We start from the raw sequence: 14,917 nt of genomic DNA, 5'->3' as shown, positions 1-14,917 counted from the left end.
ATGGAGTAAATGATGTTAGAAAAATATGGAGTAAATGATGTTAGAAAAATATGGAGTAAATAAAAATACAGATGATATGGCAAAAGTTTTGAAGGTTGTACTCAGTTTAGCTTAGAGAATTTAGCTTTTTAGAACAGAGACCCAGTTTTATTAATTTTTGTACATCTTAAGTATCCAACTAACTCCAAATTAGTCCAACTAAATCGAAACTCTCTGGGACAGCAAGAGCCCTAAAAATTGTGTGAAACCTCCCAAACCTCTGACAGACCACATTTAGACATTGTCACCACATTAAGTATCCCCAGCACATATGCCAAGGACAGATGGTGCTTCCCCCCCGCCCCTTCCCTGTCCATTATGACAAGTTGCTCCAGTTGGGGCTTGATAAATATGAAATAATGCTAATAATCGTCGTCATCTGAAGGAATGGAACTCAGAGTTGCCAGAATGCTGTCATTAGTATCCACTTCAACAGACCAGTCTCAGCAAATTTGTCTATGGGGCATTGTAGAGAAATATTTCTCCGCCTCCTTGAAAATCACTATTTTGTGGCATCTTTTCATTATTGCTAACACAGAACCATCTGAAGTCACATTGGCAACTGAATTTGGTCTTGAGACTTGGCGGTGAGGAATCATTTTGTTGTGTAGCAAGCCCAAAGCATCATGCTAGCCAAATTATGTCATACAGTTACAAAACTGCTGTCCAGTCTTCCAGCTTCTCTCAGTAAATGTGGCCTTCTCAGAAGTTTCACCCCTCCTACCCAAAAATGACCTTGTATGCTCTCGAATATCAGAGAATCCTCAGTGTGATGAAATCTTTCACTCTATATATTAATATTTCCTTTCTTACAGCCTGTGTTTGAGGTGGTGTTTTGTTAATATGGGGGAGTCAAGGGAACCCCTGACACTTCTGAGTCACAAAAGAAGATCAGAACATATCAAAAGTTTGGTTGAACCCCCGAAGCTTTACTCTTATTAGACTGGATATGCTTCTTAACAAAGCCCGAGAAGCTTCTCTAAGTAGGTTTAATTTTTGCTTCTTAACTCCCACTGCTAAGGCACAGATCTTTCCTGATCCTAAAATTCCACACTGAGACTGGCTTCTAACCAGGGTACAGATATAACCTTATTACTTTATCATCCAAATGAGGACACTATTGAAAATCTAGCAGAAGTGCTGGGGGGCGGGGGAAGCGTAAACCATCCAGGGACACCATGATGTTAAGTCACCATACTTAAAACATTGTGAGCCCTTTAGCCTCTGCAGCAGAGCCTCTCAAATTGGGGTCTTGACTTCAGCTTGAAAGTCTGTGGAGTTTCTTAGGAAGTTTAAAGTTTCATTTTTATTTCAGTGGAATGCCTGTGTTTGCATTGTTTATGTTGGGCCATTGTTTGTCCCTAAGTGGGGGAACTTTGAGTGTCCTCAGCCAGAAAAAGAACAGAAGCAGGTACTTCCCTGGTGATCTAGTGGTTAAGACTTCTTCGCCCTCCCAATGCAGGGGGCACCAGTTTGATCCTTGGTTGGGGAACTAGAATCCCACATACCGCGGGGCGTGGCAAAAAATAAATAACACTGTGGCTATGTAAATCAACCATATTTCAAAAATTTTCTTTTAGTTTAAAAGAAAATTTAAAAAAATAGCAATACATTGGGGAAAAAAAAGAACACAAGCAGATTTCAAACATAGTGAAATGTTCAAGCCAAGGGGCAGTCCAAGGTTAGCGTGGCCTGTACATAAAGATGTGCAGTAGTTCTGAAGAGCACAGTGAAGTGTGACGCCAGGGGACTGGAGAACTTAAGGGCCTTTGTGATACATTCTACCATCTTCATTTTGCGAGGAGAGGTGTGTTTGAGCAAAACATCACATGTGACATTGATATTAATTTACATTTAATTTTGTAAACTTTCAAACTATACATTTGTGCTGATTTTATATGGGGGCTTCCCAGATGGCTCAGTTGGTAAAGAATACACCTGCAATGTAGGAGTCACAGGAGCCGCAGGTTCGATCCCTGGGTTGGGGAGATACCCTGGCAGAGGACATGGCAACCCACTCCAGGATTGTTGCCCGGAGAATCCCCCAGAGGATGACAGAGGAGCCTGGTGGGCGTCAGCACACAGGGTCACAAAGAGTTGGACACGACTGAAGCAACTGAGCACAAAAGAACAGTTTTCTCACACCTAGATTTATGTGAGTACATATTAAAGAAGGCTGACAACAAAAATTAATTTAATTTTGAAGATGAGCAGGAATTAAAAGTTCATCAATCAAAACTCCTAGAGCAATTGTTTTTCTGTCTTCCTTGTCCAATTTTGCCCCCTGGTGGTTATAGTTGGGAATAGATGTAAAATGTTTAGTTGCTGTTTGACTCTTGCGACCCCCATGGACTATAGTCCACCAGTCTCCTCTGTCACTGAGATTTCCCAGGCAAGAATCCTGGAGTGGGTTGCCATTTCTTTCTCCAAGGGATCTTCCCTACCCAGGAAAAGAACCCAGGTCTCCTGCGTTGGCAGGTGGATTCTTCACCATGGAGCCACCTGTGAAGCCCCGGGATATAAAATACTTCCTTTATAAATGTGTCCTTTCCAAATTCATTTGCAGGTTAGCTGTGCTGAAGACAGAGTAATTTCCATGTAGGAACAATGTTCTAAATAATGGCTAATATTGCAGAATAGCCCGCAAAACCCACAGTGGCCCTCTTCCACTTGATCTACACCCTCCACCTCCTGTAGTGCCCTGCTGCTTCTGCTAAGTCACTTCAGTCCTGTCCGACTCTTTGTGACTCCATGGCCTATAGCCCACTAGGCTCCTCTATCCATGGGATTCTCCGCAAGAATACTGGAGGGGGTTGCCATTTTCTTCTCCAGGGGATCTTCCCAACCTGGGGATCGAACCTGTCTCTTTTGTCTCCTGCATTGGCAGGAGGGTTCTTTACCACTAGCACTACCTGGGAAACCTCTACTGTCCTCCTTGCTGGTGAAACAAATCACTAACCACTGTCACTACCATTGCCACTAACTACTCCGTCTGCATCACCACCACAAGTAGAAAGAGGAAGGAAGGGAATTAGTGGCTCCATCAAATCCGACATCTTTACTTATAGGCACAACTTATGCCCTGAAATCCTACACCTCTCCTCGGGTCTTCAAAGGAGTGGACCGCCCAGAAGGAAATTTAACGGTCCCCTTTGCCTCTCAGAATCTTAGGGCAAATATTAATCTTGCTTTCTTTTCTCTTGTTCCACCTCTAGCCCCTCTTAGTTCTGCAAAGTCCCCTTCCAAGTAGAAGACAACAAGAAAGGAAAAGAAAAATAGATAAACAAAAGGAAAGAAAAGAAAACCCTTTGCCCCAAGGCTTTTCCTAAACCCAGAAGCCAGAGATCTCTGATATATAACCAGTACACCTTCAAAACCTTATCTTCTCCATGTTGTATAACTTCCTCATCAGTCCCTTCTAGGGACTGGCTCAGAGAGCAAGGGTTGAAGGCAGAAGCAGTCTTGGTCCTCTTGGTGTTCATCATACACTATCAGCACTTAAGTGGTCAGCTGTCATTTGTGCTGTGAGATTCCAAGGGTTCCTCCCCAGTAAGGGACAATGACAGTGTGGACCCTGTTGTGCTTAGACAAATATAAATCCCATTTTAAAAGGATGAGAATTCTGTGGAATACTGTCTAATCCATTTAAAATGACAAAAGGGAAAATTATTTTATGATTTTAGCCATGTTTAGTCAACTTTTAAGGACTTCCCTGGTGGCTCAGACGGTAAAGCATCTGTCAATGAGGAAGATGTGGGTTTGATTCCTGGGTCGGGAAGATACCCTGGAGAAGGAAATGGCAACCCACTCCAGTACTATTGCCTGGAAAATCCTGTGGATGGAGGAGCCTGATAGACTACAGTCCATGGGGTCGCAAGGAGTCGGACATGACTGAGCGACTTCACTCAGCCAACTTTTAGAAAAAAGTTGGAAGAACAGATAAGTAAAATACTTAAGCTTGTTAGAGTGCTTGATTGTGGCAAATGATTTAATTTAGAATTATACTAACATTGATAGAATGCTGTAAATGTATTTAAAATAAATGAAAATGTCCTTATTCTGTTTACCCAATGCTACATAATAAACCACCCCAAAACTTAGAGGCTTAAAATAACACTTATTTTTTTTAAAAAAAAAGATAAGCTCATGGAAACAGAGGGTAGAAAGTGGTTGCTAGGGGCTGGGATGGGGAAATAGGGAGAGGTTGGTACTTCTCCAAACTTTTAAGGGTATAAACATTTTCAATTATGAGATGAATAAGCTCTGAGTACCTGATGTATAACATGGTCACCACAGCTGATAACACTGTATTATATAATTGAAATTTGCTAAGACAGTAGAACTTAAATGGTTCCCCTCCCCCTCAAAAAAAAAAAAAAGGTATCTATGGGAGGTAAGGGATGGATTAACTTGAGTGGGGGTGAGGGGTGAGGGTGGGGAAAATCCCTTCACAGAGTACAAGAATATCAAATCATCACATTGTTTACTTTAACTAACTTACAGTTTGATTAGTCAATTATACCTCAGTAAAGCTGGAAAAAATCCAACCCTTTATTATGTCTCATAATTTGTGGCTTGCCTGGGCGCTTCTAGAGCCCTTACTTGGGGCCTTTTCATGAGTTTGCTGTTATGTGGCAGCTCGGGCTGGCGTTCCTGTCTGTGGTCTCCTTCTACATGTTTCTTTAGCCCATGCTTTCAACTCAGCGTAGAAGAGGCACTTTGTAGAATAGCCAGATATTGGGATAGCACCATCCCAGATGTTGGGATATAGTCATGAATGCGGGCCAGACCCTCATGAAGCTTACATTCTTAAACTCCTGCATTGCAGAAAACAGGTAAGTAAACAAATATAAAGTGAGGTAAGTGATTGGGAGGCCACTTTTGAGTGATCAGAAAAGCCCTCTTTGAAGTGACGCTTGACGATCTGAGGGGGGGAAGCATTTGCTAGTGCAAGTGTCCAAGCCTTGAAAGAACTTGGAGGTTTAAAGGAAAACCATAAAAGGCCCGTGTGTTTAGGGAGTAGTGAGTGAGAAGAGTGATTGGATTAGGTCACAAAGGTAGTCAAAGGTCAGGTCATTAAGACACCTGAAAGCCATGGTAAGGACTTTGGATTTCATCTTGGGTAATGAGAAGAAAAGATGTTTAAAGTCATAAATTGTATTGATTTCCTTGTTCAAAAGAATAGTACACTCTCACCTTAGAGAAGGGTTTTGTAGGAGTCAGGGGTGAAAACAAGGTAATGAAATAGTTTATTGCATTAGGTGATAGAGGTTTGGATAAAAGTAGAGCAATTATGAGAAGTCAGTAGATTATTCATATATTTTGAAGGAATTTCCAATAAGCGCTGCTGATGGATTGTGTTTGGAGGATGAAGAGAAAGGAGAAGACACAAAAGCCTCCCAACTGTCTCTTTGAGTGGAAGGGTGAATGAAGTGAAATTCACTGAGGAGGGGCAGACTGGTGCAAGAACAGATTGCTTCATTTGGGGAGAAGGAAGGAAAGGAAATTTTAAATTCTATTTGAACATTTTAAATTATATTATGCTCACTTAATAATTTGTAATTGAACTGTTAATACATGATTTAAGGTTCACCCAAATCCGTGCAAGAATAAGCCATGTTATAACAAATTGCCATACTACCTGGGAAATTAGAATTAATGACATGTATTTAAAGAATAAGTTCTTAATGTGAGTTAGTGTTTCTGTTAGGATAATTGCTACCATCGATTGAGGGGGGTTTTATTTGTTTGAACCATATGAGATTGCAGATATTGATAGTTTTGAACTTGAAAATGGCAATGCCATATGGTTTGTCTGTGTATTCTGGCCATAGAGCTACTTGTTTACATATGAATGAATGAATATTCACAAAAACCCTTAAGGCAGACTTTCTATTAACTTATGCTTGACAAAATGGAAGTTCTGAAAGAAGTTAAATAACCTGCCAAAAGTCTGATAACAAGTAGATGGGCAAGAATCAAAACAAGGTCTTGCTGACAAAGCATCTGGACTCTCGGTCACAAGTTATACCACCCCTATTTCCAGCCAGAATCATTCTACCTTCCTCTCAATGTAAAAATCTTCAGATCCAAAAGACAGATATACAGGCACAGAGTGCTTGGTCTGATGGGATGAAGAATTGCTGACTGTCTTCATCCTACAGGGAGCCAAGTTCAGGTGGAACTTACAAGTCAGTATTGCATTTTAGAAGTAAATACAGTGAACAAGAGAAATCAGAGTGAGTTAATACTATTAAAGGTTGCTCAGAAATTCCCATTAAATTCATTTTTTCAAGAAATTTCCAGCTTCTCTTCTACATTTATCACTGAAACCTCTCTACTATACAATTACATTAAATAGAAAACAAGTGAGTCTAACCTCAAAGAAAATATAATGCCACTGGCTGAAACATATCACCAGTCAACAAGCTGTGACCACTTTTAGCAAATGCCTTAGAACATGTTTAATACCATACTTACTACCATACTCAGGCATTTCTATACACTGAAAAATGGTGAGTGCGAGTCAGTATGGAAATAAGTAAAATACATCATCAGTCAGAGAGACTTTAGGCTTTTCCCTCTAACATAGTTTCTGGATTATCTAGATTTCAGTAAAATGAACAAACTCTTCATATGTGTATTCTCACCCTGTCTGTGAATCAATTAAGAACACTATAAGGACAGAATGGCAAAGTCTGCTTGATCAGTTAGTAATCAGCTGTTTAAATCAAAGGTTAAAAAAAGTTTATATGACTGAAAAGCTTTCTGTCCACCCTTGGGAAGAATATTTCCCACGCAGCTCTTGCATTGTGAATGTCAATTAGAGTCTACAGTCCTTGGTGATGAGCAGTAGAAATAGTCACCTAATGAAATCATACTCCTGCTAATATAAAATTGAATTTTCAGTTTAATAATGAAATGAATCTGTTCTTCAAAGCTGTATAGATTGGGGGCTGAGTATAATAGCTAGTCCCCAAATTGGTCCTGGAAATAAGGGAAGCACTTATTAATCTCTAAGTTCTCAGCCAGCTTTGATAGTAGTTTAATAAGTACCCAAACCTAAAACTTCCTGGGTGGCTCAGTGGTAAAGAGTCTGCCTGCCATTTCAGGAGACGCAGGAGACATGGGTTTTATCCCTAGGTGGGGAAGATCTCCTAATGGGGAAAATGGCAACCCACTCCAGTATTTCTTGCCTGGATAATCCCATGGACAGAGGAGCCTGGCAAGCTACAGTCCATGGGGTCACAAAAAGTCAGACGTGACTCAGCAACTGAGCACGCATGCACTGAATCTTTACTGCTTCCACATACCATCTTATGTGCCTAAGCAATACCTTTTCATTTAAATCTAACAGCCCTCTGGGATAGGTTATATTTTTGTTTTGATTGGGGCTTAGAGATGTTAAGTAACTTCCCAAGGTCCAAAACTAATGGGAGAGAAGAGGCAACACAGACAAGAAGGCACGTGGGAAAGAGACCCCCAAGCCCTCTCCAGAGCCTTGCCACGCCTAGCCCAGAGCCAGGGCACTGCCTGGAAGCCGAGGCAGAGCTGAGTCAGTGCTCCTGTCATTCTGCAGGCTCCGCACTCATCAGTAGTCAGCCTACTGTCCCATCATTTTTCCAGTTTCAAGTGTTGCTTGCCTTTGTCTTAAGAATCTTTTCAAATTCTCCTGTTTAACCATCTCTTGGGAATAACCCCTTATCTGACAGCCCGGGACACTCATAAACACCATTGTGCTCCCTTTCTGTCCCTAGATTAGAAAGCAGAAGACTTATAATCTTGGATGGGTGACAGTGCAGAAGGCTCAGACACTTTCTGGGGCAATGGTATGACAGCCAGGAGGAAAATGCTTAGTCCAAAGAAAACAGCATTGTTGAAATCAGTGTACAGCCAGGCACTGAGCCAGGGTAGCAGAGGAATGCACTGCCCATCACAGAATGCTAAGAAGTGTCTCATCACAGGCAGAGAATGTCAGAGCTGGAAGAGAACTTGGAGAAAAAGTTCTACCTTTAGCCTTCCACATAGGAGAGGAGGCCCTGAAAGGAGATCTGGCTTTCTCCAGGTCAAACAGCTCGTTAGTGGCTTAGCCAGAACCAGGAATCAGATGTCCCGAGTTTAATTTTCTCTCCACTGCACAGCACAGGCAAGTCTGGCTTGGGAGCCATTTCTTTGGTGCTGGATTCTTCTCTGATTCTCCCTTAAGTAAGTTGAATGCAGGACCCAGTTCCTGAGTTCTTAGAAGCACAAATCCAATAGCTCAGCAGGGATGCCAAAGTGAAGGTTTTTGTTGGATTAGTTTACTGCCATAAGATATAGTAAGACATTTTAGAAATAACTGGAAGAGCCATAACTGCTTATAGACAGTTTCGCTTTCATAGAAATGCTACGAGACTGCTCTCATTAGCTCCAGGTTTGTTTAAGAGTGGCAGAATGCATTTAGTTTTGTTGAAGCAAGTCTAAGCTGCTTTCCCCATGATAAATGAGGAACTGACCTTTCTTACAGCTATACCTGTTCTTCTGCTTCTTCTTCCATGAATACTTATATCACTAGAATTTTTACAGCTGGTGTCATCCTGTTGCCCAATATTTACACTCCCCACAATTTATTTTTGGATATGTCAGTGGCTTCATGCCAGTCACCATTATTATACCAAAACTCATCAGGGTGCACTTTCTACACTTGCTCTTCATAGGTTTCTGTTTCTTTTATGTCTTAAACTTTTTCTTTTAGAAAAATGCTAGCCTTCAGCAACACTTTATGTCATTGTATTGAACAGTTTCTTTTTAAAGACTTCTCTTGGAGAGGTATTGAGGCAACCTTCAAATAAGATCTTTTTTGTAGAATACAGGAATAGCTGTATTTCTAATAAATATTAAGTTGACTTCCAGTTAACATTTTATACTCTTATTAATGTTTCACAGATTGTTTCTGTTCAACCAGTTTCAGAACTTCATGGAAAAGTTGAGTGGTAGGTTGGGTAATAGGGTAACATAATGGGAGCCTTTTTTCCAATGCTGGCATGTGAATAAAATACCTGCAAATCATAAAAAGAAACAAAATAGAGAGCTTTAAAAATAAGACTTTTCACACCAGTCACATCATTAAATACATACTTACTGGCATAGGGCTGTTGAGTGTGGGAGTTTAACCCACAAGACTGCCAACATTTAGCCCTCCAATCTCCTCCATTTGTGACCTAGAAGACCTCTGATATGTGAGCCTTTCAGCTCACTGAAGCACTTTACTTCAGCAAAGAGAGTGAACTGCATTAATAATGTATCAGTTACCAAAGCATCAATAAGGAAGCTAGGCCTGTCCTCACCACAGTGTGAGCTGAGACTCTTGCCTCTCGTTTTCACGGCCACACACAGCGGGGAGTTTAAATGAGTCAAGCTGGGGTGAGTGAAACTTGGTCCCCCACTAGGACCAAGTCGAGGGAAGAGGAGAGTTTGTCCCCACGGCCTCAGTGAAGTACAGTTGACCCTTGAACAACATGGGTTTGAACTGTGTGGATGGATCCACTTGGGCTTGGATTTTTTTCAGTAAGTGTATATAAATATAGGTGTAGAACACTGCACAGACTTGTGTTGAAGTGGATCGCCTGTCCTTACATAGGCACAAGGCGATGCTTAATATAAAATTGATAATGTGTGAGTTCTCATAGTACTGTTTATAACTGCTTTCAAAGACTTACATACCATACAGTATGCTTCTCTTTCTTGTAATTGGAGAAACTGTATCAGCCTATCACCACAGGTGTTTTTTTTTTAATTTTTTAAGTAACAATGTTTCCAGTACTATATTATGAATATGACTATAACACTGTGTGCCATAAACATTTTATTATGATTCATTCATTACTGTATAAGCCAGGTTACCATGAAGCGATCATATTGCTGCTGCTTTGTTACCAATGCATGAACCATTAGGCCTGTACATAAATATAAATTTCTTTTTCACATTATCTTTTCATTTCTTTTGCCTAGTGATTGTAATATGTGTAACATCTACAGTGCTTTGTACCATTTAAGACAAATTAGTGTAGATACTTATAGATAGACAGTTCATCTTTTAAAGACAACATGAACTTCCTGTATCAATAAATATGATTTTCTTGATAATATTTTCTCTAGCTGACTTAATTGTAAGAATGCAGTATATGATACATATAACATACAAAATATATATTAATAAACGTTATGTTATCAGAATGGCTTCTGGTCAAAAATTGGCTATTCGTTAACTTTGGGTGGGGTCAAAAGTTGTATATGGATTTTCAACTATGTGGGGTGTGGCATCCCTAGCTACAACACGGTTCAAGGGTCAGCTACTATAGGGAAAAACCAGGGAAGAGACAAAAGTAAGAAAATCTTTAGCTAGACTCTTGGACGGCTTCAAGCATTGCTTCTCAGCCCTGGACGCACATTAACATCACCTAGAAAGTTTATTTTAAACACCAGTGCCCAGGCGCACCCCAGACAAACTGAACAGGTACAACATTTCTATATGTGAGACTTGGGTGTCACATGTAGGAAGGCTAACACTAAGGACAAAGGGAGGAGACAGTGGCAAACTAAACAGTGTGTTATCTACCTAAGAGGGTAGCTGCTTTTGAGCCCTGGCCAACTATTTTCATGTTGCCATTGTTCTGATTTTTAAATGTGTATAACTATTTTAAAGACATTGATTTATGTGACCCATGCTACAACATGGATGAACCTTGGAAACATCAGGCTAAGTGAAAGAAACCAGACACAAAGGCCATATGTTGTGTGATTCCATTTGTATGGAATGTCCAGAACAGGCAAATCCACAGAGACAGAGAGTAGATTAGCGGTTGCTGGGTGCTGGGGTGTGACAGCTTCATGGGTAACAGGCTTCTTTGGGAGTGATGAAAATGTTCTGCAGTTAGATAGGGGTGGTGGTTGCACAACATTGTGAAATCTATTAAAAGCCACTGAGGGAATTCCCTGGTGGTCCAGTGGTTAAGACTCTGTGCTTCCAATGCAAGCGGCCTGAGTTCGATCCCGCATGCCACGTGGTGCAACCAAAACAAAAAAGTAAAAAAAATAATAAAGTAAAGTCTTGGCAGTTCCCTGGTAGTCCAGTGATTAGGAATCAATACTTTCACTGCTGTAGGCCTGGGTCAAAAAATAAAGTCTTTAAAAATAAAAAAGCCACTGAATTGCACGCTTTAAAATGTTTAAAATGGTGAATTTCATGCTTTATGAATTTTACTTCAAAAAAAGTGAGGAAAAAATTAGGTCATGTGCACCATCTCATAGTGGGGCAACCAAAACCCTTTTATGGGAACCAGAATGGAACCTATGCTATAAAACCACATGGAGGAAAAACAGGATTGACACTGGCCTATAAAATTTTTTAAAGCAAATCTTTAGGCCACACATGCCTTCCCAACCTTGTATGTCTGTCTCCATCCAAAGTAATAACAAAGCTACGCCTGCTGCACCCTTTTCATCTTAAGTTAGACACAACCTGGGTTTTGTTTTGTTTTTCCCTTTAAAGGTGCTAATGCAAAGCTATACCGCTAAGAGCATTTGGCTTTGCCGGCCTATAAATAGAAGTAGGAACCCCTGAGGTGCAGAACAAGCTGGCTGATGATGAAACAATGCTCTCTACTGTTCTTTCTTACTGTTTTGTTATTGAATGTAAGAGAAGGGTAAATGAAACAACAGAAAAGAAAACCCTAGTAACTGCATTCATCATTCCTCCTTTATCAATTGTTTTTCTTTCCCCCAATGACTGGGTTAATTCACAGTCAATTATATTGTCTCCTTCAGTAGGGTTTCTTACTTTCAGGTATTCACATGTTAAAATCATTACCAGTTCTGCAAAATAGATGATGGTTGTGATAAAGACAGTGAGTGAGAAACAGTCCTTCCCAGAGAGCTTTGATGATTCACTGGTCTCTTCTGGCGTAGGAATGTACTTCAAGTGGCAATAGTTCTTAGACACCCCCCAACCCCAAATCCTACCTTACCACAGTAAGGTAACTATTTTATCAAAGTAAAATATTATTAAAAACAAACATTAGAATTTCCTACCTAATCTTCTAAATATTGGGTCGTTGTAGTTTTGCATGAAGATAAAAAATGAGTGGATTTTGTGGCAGATGAGAGTCAGACTTTTTCTTACCTGAATTCTTCTCTGTAGTTGTTCCTAATATACTCAGCTAAAGTCTTGCTGTACTGCAGGCAGCTCTTGAGGATGTAAAACTGCTGGTACAACAAAACCGCTCGGCCAGGACTTAGCAGCTGAAATGAAGCTGAAAGGCCCTTCACCACTTGTTTCACAATACCGGCCACAAAAGTAATCTAGGCAAGGGAAACACAGTTACACGCATGCTGCATGCTACCTGCAAGGGCACCTGCTTAGCTTGGAATCTCAACTAGAAATTTAGGCTGAAGTCCTCGCCACCCTGACTCCCTGATGCCCTTGCATTATGCTGTTTCTTACTGAGTTAGTACTGAGAGAGCTCCAGACCACAGACCAACTGGGTTTGCCAGTTGCCCCCCTACCAACTGGATCAGAACCAGACCTGACTGTCAAAGGAGTTTGACACTAAAGCAGGAGGAGAACATTGGAAGCATAAATTTAGGCTACTGTAAAAAACAGAAAGGAATACTACTGCCCTTTCAGGCTCTAACCAGGTCATTCTGGATGCTCATTAAATTAGCACTAACAAAATTTGCCTTTTCTATTCACGTGGCTACTGACCCTTCCTAAGTAAGGCAGGTGATCTGAAGTTTCCCCAACCCAGATCCATTTACACATATTGACTAAATACTGTGTCAGGCAAATGCAGATTGAGATCAGAGTCTGGAGCAGGGAAACAAAGCAGTGCCCATTGGGAATTAAATTTTTAATTTCTTTAGCATCTTGCTGTAATCAAGAAAGAGAATCAGCCAGAGCTGACTGGCCTGCAGGTATATTCAATGATTCCACCAGTTTCCCTGCTTGCAAATTTCTCTCAAATGGTCTGTTTCTACCCAGACTCTTTAGAAGTAGGTTAATACTGAAGTTTTTAACACTGTTAGTGGTCACTTTGCCATCTTTCATCCTGACGTTCTTTATGGTCGTAGGCTGGCCACATACTCAGCTCAGTTCCTTTGGTGAACTAACCCTAGAGGCTGACAAGAAAACTTTCCTGTCGCTTGGAGTTCTTAGGACCCCAGATTCCACACAGTAGTTTAGATGATGAGGTCTGCAAACACCCCACACAAAAAGTAAGGGTCTTGCATCGTGCACATATGAGCTACTGTTGCTGGGAGTGACTGTAACTTTACAACACTCTTTGAAGTGGGCCTGAGACTGGTTAGAGTCTATGTCTGCTAAAGGACTCAGATTCCTGGCTCAATCTCTGTATAAGGCAGTTGGCTGTACTACTGACAAGTGTACCCTCCGACTGCAGTCAGGTTTTTATATATATATGTCAGAGATCTGGCAACTGGATTCCCTAAGACAGACTCAGCATCAAAATAGCTCAAAGCAGGAAACCACTGATGGTTAAAAGAAGCATGTTCATGTATGGAGAGAGAACATAATACTATATGTCAATCCTCCATTAGCAACAAAAATTTAGTTTGCATTACTACCTTTTGAAAAGATTTCCAATTAAATCTATGTTGACTATACAGACAAATACATGAATGAATAAAGGGAAAGTAAGTTTGGGGAGATGAGAAAAGGTTAATGGATAAAGCCTTTCTTAGAGTTAATTCAGCAGATATTTTATTTAACACCTATTATGTGCCTGGCACAAAACACACAGCTCCTACCCTATGGCCCCTTGAGTTTGGGAAGAAAGACATTGTATCAATCATGATAGACTAGGTTATGTGATGGTAATAAATCTCACAAAATATCAATGCTTTGTTTAACACAAGGAAGGTTTATTATTTGCTCATGCTGTATGTTCCTTAAGGATCAGTAGGGGTTTCTGCTCATTGTAGTCACTGGTCCACATTCCAGGACCATATGGAATGTTACTAGTCACCCTATCAGAAGGAAAAAAAAAAAGGCAGGAAGCATACACTGGCTCCTAAACCTCTGGACAAGAAGTGACATAGGTTACTTCTGCTCACATTCCACTGGCCAAAGCAGAAACAGAGACCCACCTAATTTCGAGTTGGTAGGGAAGTGTACTGCTACTACTTGCCTGAAAGGAGAGAAACCCAGAATATATATGGACACTAATGGCTATCACAAGACAGAATCAAATAATAACACAAACAGTGTAGACTGCAACAGTAACAAGTCCTGTGTAGAAAAGGAAAAAGTTGCCATGCTCTGACAGTGTGTGCCCATGATGGAAGAATCTGATACAACCAGAATGGGAGAATCATCACCTCCATCCCACACGAGGAAGGGGCACTGAGGCCTGAAGGATGAGGAGTTAATTAGGTGTAAAAAGAAGGAGAAAGTGCTTCAAGCAGACAGACAGAGGGAATGGTAAAGACCATGTGATGGAGTTGGGAGTATCAGGGTGGGCAGTGGGTATGAGACCCACATAGCTAGCAGAGTGAGGGACCAGAGGAGGCTGTAGGGTCATAACATGCACAGCCTTGTAGGCCATATTAAAGTTTTTAGTCTTCATTTGTTAGTCTTCATTTATTATGAGCACATGATTTAAAGCAAGTGATGACATAATCAGATTTTTTATTCTGAATAGATTCCTTTGACTGTAGTCTGGTGGAAAGATAGGACAGACCACGTAATGCAATTAGAGTGTCGAGGAGAGAGATGGTGATACCACAGACCAGGGTGGCGGCTGCCAGGACAGAGTGGCCACAGTACTAAAAGTGTCCTCATACTCACCAACTCACACTCACTGTTTAAGATGAATGTTCATGT

At 40.8% G+C, this 14,917-nt stretch overlaps 2 protein-coding genes across 2 annotated transcripts in view; one reads left to right on the top strand and one right to left on the bottom strand.

The window, feature by feature from the left end:
- Positions 1-14,917, top strand: part of XPOT (exportin for tRNA) — a 173,350-nt gene that overhangs the window by 26,426 nt on the left and 132,007 nt on the right. The window lies entirely within an intron of this gene.
- C5H12orf56 (chromosome 5 C12orf56 homolog) overlaps positions 7,271-14,917 on the bottom strand; it is an 84,803-nt gene continuing 77,156 nt past the window's right edge. Inside the window, exons 12-13 of the mRNA XM_013963898.2 lie at positions 12,200-12,378; positions 7,271-9,077 (exon numbers count right to left, since the gene is read on the bottom strand). Of these exons, the coding sequence (XP_013819352.2) occupies positions 8,951-9,077; positions 12,200-12,378 (306 nt within the window). The 3' untranslated portion in view covers positions 7,271-8,950. The remainder of the gene's footprint in view (positions 9,078-12,199; positions 12,379-14,917) is intronic.

The sequence above is a fragment of the Capra hircus genome, chromosome 5 (assembly GCF_001704415.2).
Source record: "Capra hircus breed San Clemente chromosome 5, ASM170441v1, whole genome shotgun sequence".
Taxonomy (NCBI): domain Eukaryota; kingdom Metazoa; phylum Chordata; class Mammalia; order Artiodactyla; family Bovidae; genus Capra; species Capra hircus.
This window is presented reverse-complemented; position numbering and strand designations above follow the sequence as displayed.